General features: G+C 42.0%; 1 protein-coding gene and 1 long non-coding RNA gene across 3 annotated transcripts; one reads left to right on the top strand and one right to left on the bottom strand.

Annotated features, from left to right (window-relative positions):
* Positions 1–1,140: 1,140 nt before the first annotated feature.
* On the top strand, positions 1,141–9,099 carry LOC111868144. Of its 2 annotated transcripts, none has more exons than XM_023858556.2 (3): positions 1,141–1,358; positions 1,968–2,053; positions 8,830–9,099. In XM_023858556.2, exons 1-3 carry the CDS (start codon positions 1,222–1,224, stop codon positions 8,946–8,948), a joined length of 342 nt encoding a protein of 113 aa, XP_023714324.1. In that variant the 5' UTR covers positions 1,141–1,221; the 3' UTR covers positions 8,949–9,099. The 2 variants fall into 2 exon arrangements, 1 of the variants encoding a protein (XP_023714324.1); XR_002843463.2 differs by having other exon boundaries at positions 1,143–1,358; positions 1,968–2,115.
* LOC117282606 lies at positions 6,754–8,831 on the bottom strand. The gene is made up of 2 exons (XR_004513408.1): positions 7,679–8,831; positions 6,754–6,886 (listed from the first exon to the last, which is right to left on the bottom strand). It is a non-coding gene; the product is annotated as an uncharacterized LOC117282606 (long non-coding RNA).
* Positions 9,100–9,797: the final 698 nt, after the last annotated feature.

The following is a 9,797-nucleotide window of genomic DNA, read 5'->3' as shown; positions in this document are numbered from 1 at the left end:
TGAACAAACTGAAAATCAGAAGTTTCGTTGTGAACTCAATTATTTGAACAAAAGCAGAAAAACTGAATATTACACCGAGAAAAACACACTTGTATAATATTATAAAAATTCACTGCACAAAAACTAAAGAAACACGGGTTGTTCGCTCTGCCACTGAAATGAATAAGAAACGTGGTCAATGGTCCCAGGTTTATTCCCAACCAAAGAGGGATGTATCTGGTGGAGGAGGAGAGGAGAATGGTTGGACAGGAGGTACTAGGACAGCAGTCCACCCTGAAACACGGGTCTGAGATGCAATGGGCCGACCAAAAGAAAATGTCCTTGGAAAAAGCTACACAAATCGTTGGTTATTCACCTCTGCTTTACAAAGGGAAGAAGTAATGGTACCAACAGTCCCGTTAAATTTTACTTCAACCATGGGCCTCAAGAGCCAGAGATATACATTGCAAATATCCCAGGTGTGAGGAACATGATAAGATAAAGTTTAATGAAAATAAACTATCCCGCGGACCCCTTTTGAATTACTCGCGGACCCCTGGGGGTCCGCGGGCCACAGGTTGGGAAACACTGATTTAGATGACAGTTCATGATAACCTGAAAAATTTTAGGCTTGAAAGAATTCTATGTTTCTAATTCCATTTGTAAGCATAATATTCATATACACAAATAATATGTTTGACATGGAGCTGTAATTTCGTTCGCAAATGTCTACTTTCGTTTCGCGACCACATTAAATCAAAATTCATACTTACCAATTTGCATATAATGCGCCACCATAACCGCATGTAATTGTGGGTATTCAAGTTGGTTTGTTTAGGCTCTCTGATTGGTCGAGCCCAGTGTGAGTTTCGTCCGCCGCTCTTAGAGGCAGTAGTTACCGTGTTTCCCTTTCCCCTATTCCAATTGCCACCCCCTGATCAGCTGCCACATTTGTTTGGAGAGTGCGTGGAGTGTGGTCTTCAATTTGTAAAACTGCTATATAAGTAAGAATGGGCATGTTATTTTGTAAACGTAAGAAGACAAGGAGGAAGGAGGAGGAAATAGATTCGTTTTGGTAAGATGGAATCTTTTGATGGTATGGTGTAATGTTTGTTCAGTAGCAGTAGTAATGTGGAAATCACCTTAAGTTTGAATTATTTGATTTGTGTATTTATTTATTTTCTGCTCATAAGTTGTAATTATGAGTGTATTTTATAAAAGTAAATTGCATTATATTATTGTATGTTCGTATGTTTAATTTTAGGGACTAAAGCGGCAGAGAGATGGAATGATCGAGGACAAGACAAGAGGAGGACAAGAAAATCTGTGCGAAAAGATAGAGAAGTGACAATTAAACTACTGAAAGATGGAAAAGAAGAGTGAGTTTTTACTTACGTATTTATAAATGCTATGTCTGGTAGATGTACAATAAATTTAAATGTCTGAATTACCCCAGAAGTTATTAGTAAAGTACTGCTGCATATTTACATTATCTTGTATTGGCGTTTGTCTGCTTCCTACTCTTAGCAGGTATTTTTTATGTGATGGCTAGGTTCTGTGCCTTGTGTGGATGACCTACTGAACAGCTTTTGTAGCAAGCAGCATAGTGAAGTGGACATATTGGTAGAATTTGAATAGCAGAAGGCAAAATATGAAAATTATGAACAGACACCACCACCGCCACCGCCGCCGCCGCCGCCGCCGCCGCCACCACCACCACCACCACCACTTTGGCAAGGCAGCACTTTTTGAGCCATAGACTTCCTTAAATATTGTGCCAGATTTGATCTGGTTGTCACAGATTTTGGTTTCATAGCAATTTTTTAACAGACCAAGGTTGTCAGTCTTGCACCCAATGACCCAACAACCCACCACATTTTGAATATGTCACAAATACGGAGAAGTTGCCATTGTAGTTTTTTTTTGTAGAGTAATTTTATCATTGTATAGATGTGTTAACAGCTTTTTTGTTTGTTTCTTTATATCAGTCGTGCGAAGATACTGATGACGAGGGTGAAATGCAAAGAGCGAGATCTTCAAGAGTCTTATGGCCAGCTGAGGAACTTGCAGGAGCGTGTGTACACCATGGAATTGGCCCTAATTTTATGCAGATAAAGTTTCATCGTTCTAATAAAAGTAACTGATGTGCTTAGGTTGCATACAAGGAGTAGCACATCTAAAGTTTCATAGTTAACCAAAATTAATTTTATTTTATTTGAGGATACACCAAGGAAACTGGCAACCGAAACCCAAGCGCACTTTCCGAAAACTGTTACCAGCCTTGAGTTGAAGACACGTTACTGAATGGAGCAGTGCAAATTGAGGTTGCCAGTTTCCTTGGTCTTCCCTCTCCCTTAGAGTTTTACATATAATACTAAGTTGGGCTAAAGAGAGCCCATATTTTCTTTCCACATCATCCCCAGTATTTTAGTATGTGGTTTATTTTTGGTAGCTGGTTGGGAGAGACAGTAAGATGGTTGAGGCACTATGCTACAAGCCGGAAGGTCACGGGATCAAGTCCCGATGAGGTCATAGGATTTTTCAATTGACCTAATCCTTCCAGCCGCACTTTGGCTTTGGGGTCAACTCTGCCTTTAACAGAAATGAGTACCAGGAATCTTGCTGGGCTAAAGGGCGGCCAGCGTGTAAGGTTGAGAGCCTCACATGCATCTGTGATCAGATTGTCTAGAAAACATGGGAGTCTTGATATCCTATGCGTAGGTGATTTGACTTTTGAGTCACTTCTAAACGTGGCCTTGATGTAGAGCAAAATTTAGATGAATCTGGATTATGAACCCCTAATAACAAGATATATTTTTTATAATGACATTTATTTTTGAGAATGTTTAGATGGGCTGAAGGTTGGAAATGAGGCCTTCAATGTCAATGAAGTGGAAAGGAGTGTGGAAGAAACAAGAGAAGGAATGTATAGTTTCACGGAGTGATTTCTTATAGAGAAACATTTTAAATCAGGATATCAGAGTAATCATATTTTACAATTTTATGGAACTCGTGAAGTAATGTGATTGGTAATGTAGCCCTTGTGATTGTATATCAAACTGATAAAGTCCATGCTGACCATTCTTAAACTTGGCACTAGGTGGTGAATGTCAGCTTCACACTTTCATTGCTTTATCTGTGGGCGTTTGCTTACAGATTAATTTCAAGCTGGTTTCTTTGAATATTTGTATGCGTTCCATGTTCCACCAACTCGATACTGGGATACTCATTGTTCCATTCAAAAGAAGAGCATGATAAAAACGCTAAAGTGAATAGGCTGCAGGCTGAATAACCAGAGAGTAATTGCTTAAAGCTATTACTTTTGACTTTGTAATCACATTTTTGAAAACCACAAAGTTTAGAAATTGGTTCTGTTTCCTTCAGGTGAGAAGAGCTACTCTCAAAGCATGGAATAGCTCCACCAAGGGATCTAGCACAGTTGATTCCTTTATCCAAAGACAGAAGCATAAGAAATTTCTAAAACATAGTTGTTTTAAAGACTTTGATGTTGGGCAGAGTCCAGAATACTAGTTTTAACTAATGAGCTATACAATCATCAAAGAACTTTAAACTTCAGAAAATCAGTGTTCAGTTTTCAACTGGGGCTGAGATTTCTCAATTCACCACCCCATTCAGACCCGCTGTTGTGGCTCTGGGGCCCACTCATACTCCTCTACATGGGTACGTGCACACAAATTAATTAGCTCATTGGAGGGGGGAGTATATTGGATTCATCTGGCTTAGGATAGGGGGCCAACAGCACGGTCTTCTGAGGTCTGACTATAGCGACAAGCTCTCGAGTTTCTGCTTCACTTCCGGCGTGCAGTCACATGTTCTCATCTCTCCTACTGCTGCTCCTCGCGGCATCCTGTAACGATTCATTTCGACTCCGCAAAATGTAAAAAATTTCAACTGATATTACATGGCTAGTGACTGATTTCCTAGACTCGTTCAGTAACAGTTTTTCCAATTCTCTTGTTATCTATGGGATCCACCGATGTCCTCACTATCAACTGTAAACCTCGAAATATACAACCCTACGTATATTTCTTTTCATTTCCTCACGTGACTTCTGGGTGCTAACATCACGGGCGCCAACCACGGCGACTCACAAGGGGTAATAATTCACTTAGTCAGCATCTCCTCTAGCTGGCGTCTCATCTCCTTTTAACTGGAAGGGAGTCCCCTCTCCGAACCTCACAACCTCCCTTGTCGTACTAAGTAGCACCCTTGTGCTCTCTTTACAAACAAACTAATTCCACTGGTACTAAGCCTAGGCATCTCTTCCTCTAGGCCCTGCAAACTCTGGAGTACAACTCGGCTTGCTCCCCGAGCTGCGTACGCATCCGGCATACCTCATCCTATGGGTTCAATTGATACTTCCCGGGGCAACTGCATCCCGTAATCTCTCTATTTTCTTTGTCCCTCAGACAATGGGAGGGTAGTGACCATTAGCTCTTGAGCCACAACTTTCCAGTAATCGGTGTTGGATCCTCCTGGGTTCAACCCTGGGGTGGGCCTTCCGTCGGTCCGCCCTAAAGTGTTGTTCCTGGGTTGGCCATGCCCGTTCGCGACCCTTTTCCGCTGCGGGCGTCCCTGCCGGTGACTAGTGTCCATCTTGACCTTCCGCCCTAACACTCAATGGCGCGTTTGTCACAAGACGAACGTGCTGATTCGCAAATCGACACGCGCCTCCATATGTCTTGAGTACATCAACCCCTAACACGTCACACTGCCCCATCTCTAAGGGAAATTCATGAGTACAACTTTTCCTACCGTAAGTATTATCATGTGAGCTACCATTAATTTCAGTTTACTTCGGTGATCCCTTTTATAGCTGTCTACATCATCCGAATTTCGGAAGTGTGAGGCACTAGCTTCTTCCCTCTTAACTGGCCTTTGTGATTGGTTGCTTGTGTCTGAACATAACTGGTGAGCATCCCTTGCTCCGCCCCCTCATGAATTTAAACGGTATCTCCTCGTCATCACAGTCTGTTTGATCAGTACACTAACCAAGCAACACAAAATAAAGGGACATAACACAGTCCTCCATCATTCCTAGCAAAGTTTTCAGTGCATATCAGAAGTCCCATTTTAGTTCTCATTAGAACATATCTTATATGACGGTGCTTAAAATCCCCTACATTTCCCTTACAAATTCTTCCATAGCTGAGTCTTATAAAATATTATGGCTAGTTACAGCGACACACAAATCAAAAGCTCTGTATACTTAGAGGCGTCTCTGGCATCCATTCTGTTCTTACAAATATATCAAACCCTAAAAATATACACAATAACAGAACTGATTTTTGCTGCCAACAGACTCTTATCTTATATCGTCACTGGGTGGCAAGGAGTTATCCACATTTTTCTCAATTTTCTTAACCATCTCCGGTGCGTAAATCCGGTAATTCGAGTGGAATTACAATATCGCGCCGCTTGCCACCAATTTATTATGCCGCAACGATTGCGACACAAAAATGTCTTTTTATATCTTATCGCTACCACCAATTTGTTGTGCCCTGATAGGAGTCAGCGACTGTACTCACCCTCTATCGGATGGCCGTGGATAACTCTTAGCCTGCGAGGTGGAAAACATGCTTCACTCGGGGAATCCACAAATAAATCGAGTACTCACCAACAACAATAAAGTAAAATATAATGAAATAAACACCATTACAACAAACAAACTGTTAATACACACAAAATCTTCAATTAAACCCCTACTTTTAAATTTCTACATTTAACTGTCCATAATACGTACGCTAAACCTACATGACAGAAATCAGTACTTTTACTTGTAACTTCAAACTCAGTACCAGGATGACATGCTTCTACTATTCAAACTCTTCATACAACCAGGAATTATTCTCATTACTTAAATTCTTCTCCACTACTGCTACATGGTTTCTGCCATTACCTGAAGTCCAGTTACTTTCCACAAAAAGAACCAGCAGAGTCAATCTTAAAACTGTGATAGCCAAAATCATTCGCCATTTCGTTCAAAATGCTATCATTTTGCTATGTAACAATTGCATAAATGTTAACGAACAAAACATTCAAATGCACGAGCACTTTCACTCCATCGCGTCTCCTTCCTACCACGCGACTGTTCTGAGCTATTCCTAAAATCAGAGTGTTTGCGGCTACTCCCATCTGAACCCCTCAACATTCAACATCACGAAAAGCTGCTCTTGCAAAACCCCTGAAATCAGAAAACTGTGCGGTGGCGAGACTTGCCTCGTGTCGTCACTTAATTTGTCAGCAATTTCTATAGACTGTACAACTGACACCGGATGACTAAAGAATGTACGGCGTCTCAATTCTGGCTTCCGGCGTGTTTACAATCTGTGGTTCACCCGACATAGTGAAATTTACAAAACTTATAATTATATTCTAATCAATGACACGTAAATTTGACCCCTTGTTAGAATAAAGCATATCCATTAATAACCTGGGGCACAACACAGGTCTTACCCTAATGCAGTTTGATAGAATCCTTGCACTTGGCATGTGGGATTACAGTACCTCACTACAACTGCTTAGAACATTAAAATGCATCTCAAGAATACAGAGTTAGGTGATGTGAATCAGACTGAGCAGGCTAGAGGTTAGCTATACTGCCGAGCCCACTGATCTGAGCATCTGCTGATAAAACAGAGAAGGGAATGCTCACTGTGATTAGGCAGACCACATCTCTATCATGGCAGCATACTTTACCTTCTTTCTCAGGACATCTAACTCTTTCTCCAAGGCTTGTATGATTTCATCGTTCCGCTGAGTATCTTTCTTTGCCTGCTCTCTCTGGGAATGCAGTTCACTCTCATACTCAGTTATGAGCTCATCCTTCTCCATGAGTTCATTCCTTAATCTCAGTACTTCATCTCTTGCTGTGATAAGCTGTAGACTGAAAAAAAATAAAATGTACTAATTCTGCATGAAAAAGGAACCTCTACTTTGTAGCAAGCCAGAGACACAGCAATTTTAGAAATTCAACTTCATCATAACCTTGCTGTACACAGAGGATTCCAGTTAATAGGGTCAATCCCTAATTAGGGCAGGCTTTTATTTCTTTAAGAATCTGGAGTCCAACTGGGTCCACTTGGCACGGCGGCCACTGGTTGGCCTATTGTAGCCTGCCCCGAATGATTATGATGATCGAGAATTTGGTGGAATGAAGATTGGCAGGGGAAACCGAAGTACTCAGAGAAAACCTGCCCCAGCGCTACTTTGTCCACCACAATTCCCACTTGACCAGACCCGGAATCGAACGCGTGCCAGAGTGGTGGGAGGCCAACGACTAACCGCTTGAGCTATGGCGCGGCCTTCATCCTGTGCTTAACTAATGAAGCTTGAGGAATTAAGACCTCTAGGGAAGTTGATGTATAGATCCACGTTTCCTTGACCTCCACACTTGTCTGAGGTCAGTGCTCAGCTTCCAGGTTCAGCTGCTTTACCGCCGAGGAAGCAACCCTCCCTCCCAGTTCTCATTGGATAGAAGGATGGGTCGGCCTCAGAGCCGGTCAGGACAACGCTGAGAAAGTAGTTTACCCTACTGGGACTCGTACTCTGAACCCTTGGTCATCCGGCCCATAATATAAAGACATAAAATAGATATCTTATATCTTATATGTGAACAGATTTCCCTTTGGTTTGAATATAAATTCTTTCACGTTATAGTGCTGCATATCAAACTAACCCATCAGCATCAAGATCATCCATATTTACATCTGTCTGTGTCTCTGTAGAGGCATTGCTCCCTGGTCTTGTGACTAACTGTAAACACAGAAACATTCATATAAGCAAAGAAACATTACTGGTGCAGTCATGCTGATATCCCAGTTGAGCAGTTCTCATGTTCACTAAGACTCAACTCATTTATAATATGTTAAATTGTAAGGGTTTGAGCCACATTCTGCCTGAAGGCTCGAAGCAGTGCCCAGTATCCTGCATCTACCCCCCTCCCCTGAGGCGTCCATGCTGTTACTTCCTTGATTATGTAATCCTATTATTCCCATGTACCATGTGACTCCCCCTTCCTCCAGATATTTATGCAAAACTTTTCACGTATGTTGCGGGTGTAGTCCCTGGTCCTCTAGGTTGGAGGGGGAGCATGAGGCTAACAACCTCATCCTGTAAAAGAATTTGGTTCAGATAATTAACAACCAACCTCGGGTCATCATGCATGGGCCCATTCTTATGGCAACGCATTGGCTATGGAGAGTGGTTGTAGAGGACGCCAAGGCTCACCCAGGGCTGTACCGCCAAGTGGTAGGTAGGTAGGTACGTTGAAGCTTGGAAAGGAGTCTTTTCGTTTACTGGAGGCTGAGGAGGAAGGTGGTGAAATTCTGTTTAGGTGGCACATTTTAAATTATGTTTGGATTCTTATACTGGCCGTTGAGGGAAAGGGACCCCCTTGTTGCAACGTGTGTGTCAGAAGCGTTGCAACAGTTGTTTGCTGGGGTTTTGATTTAATTTGATTTATTTAGTGGTTGGGCTTGTATTGCCTCATTTCGTGTGTTTGAGTATGGAAAACGTAATGAGGGTTTCTTTTCTGCTGGGAATCGTTTGTACATGTTTAGGCTTCCATTGACACACTTGTGTTTCCGTTCATTTATAATAATGGGCACTGTCCCGAGTGGTGAGGTATGTTCCTTTCTGAGTTTCTGTCTGCACTGACTGAGCTGGTTGACGTTATTGTTTGCTCAGGATTTTGTTATATTCTTACTCCTTGCAGATGTTCATGTTTAATAATCAAGATTATTATGATGTTAGGAATGTTATGGTATTTATTGTGCTTTATTTTTTGATGTCACTTATTGTTATTAAATATTTATTTTGGTGTTACAGGTTTTCTCTTGAGTAATGCTGAAAGCTGGGACACCCCAGTTAATCAACGCAGCACTCGGGACACAAGAAAAGAACCAGGGACGAATGCAGCAATCGTTGCCTCAAACTGTGTAGGGTAAAGAGGGGACGAGCTACTAAGTTTTTTCACTGAACATAATACCTACCTACAACTCAGCGCTACAGCACTGGGTGAGCCACTGCCTCCTTTACAACCAGTCTCCACAACCAATGCGTGCTGCCATAGGAATGGATCCACTCATGATGACCAGAGGCTGGTTGTTAGGTTTCAGAACAGAATTCATTTTACAGGATGAGGTTGTCAGATCACAGGTGGAAGTAAGGTTGTCAGCCTTATGTGCTGGTAACAATTAACCGCCTGGAAGATTCCTGATAATCATTTCTGTTAGAGGCTGAGTCGACCCCAGGGCCATAGTGCGGCTGGAAGGATTAGGCAATTTGAAAAAATCCACCTCTCCTGGACTTGAACCCGCGACCATATGGCTTATAGCGTAGTGCCTCAACCATGCTACCGTGTGGCCCTTCATTATGTTTAGATCATGGATAAACGCACACTTCAGTAATCTTCATTAACTCAACTGTTGGGTTAGGGCAACCACAGTTCTGGAATTCTGTTTGGACCCAAAAAACCATTTTACGAAGAATGGGCACTGAATGTTTAAGGCTTTTGGAATTATGATATGATAGCTTAGAGATGACAGTGGAGAGACCACCACAAGACTCTCTACTTCAGCATTTATTACACGAGGGATATTCGGAAAGTAAATGTACAATTCAAGTAAATATGCAAGGGATTTTTTTTTTCAGTAATGGGAGTGAAATAGGGACCCTACGACAGGGCAGAGTTCACCGGCTACAGTTACGGCAACTTTGTGTTGGCAGTGTATGTTTAAATCGGTGTGTCGAGTCAAAAACCCGCCAAATAAGAGGTTCGTGCAGTAATTCGATTT

This window comes from Cryptotermes secundus, unplaced genomic scaffold (genome assembly GCF_002891405.2).
Source record: "Cryptotermes secundus unplaced genomic scaffold, Csec_1.0 scaffold2356, whole genome shotgun sequence".
NCBI lineage: Eukaryota > Metazoa > Arthropoda > Insecta > Blattodea > Kalotermitidae > Cryptotermes > Cryptotermes secundus.
Note: the sequence above shows the minus strand (reverse complement) of the source record. Positions and strands in the feature narration are given on the sequence as shown.

Excerpts from the sequence above, each read along its gene's own strand:
- LOC111868144 (XM_023858556.2), top strand. The coding sequence starts at position 1,222 with ATGTTCGTATGTTTAATTTTAGGGACTAAAGCGGCAGAGAGATGGAAT. Across the intron at positions 1,359-1,967 it reads CTGAAAGATGGAAAAGAAGA|TCGTGCGAAGATACTGATGA; the intron begins GTGAGTTTTTAC and ends TCTTTATATCAG. Across the intron at positions 2,054-8,829 it reads GCTGAGGAACTTGCAGGAGC|GTTTTCTCTTGAGTAATGCT; the intron begins GTGTGTACACCA and ends TTGGTGTTACAG.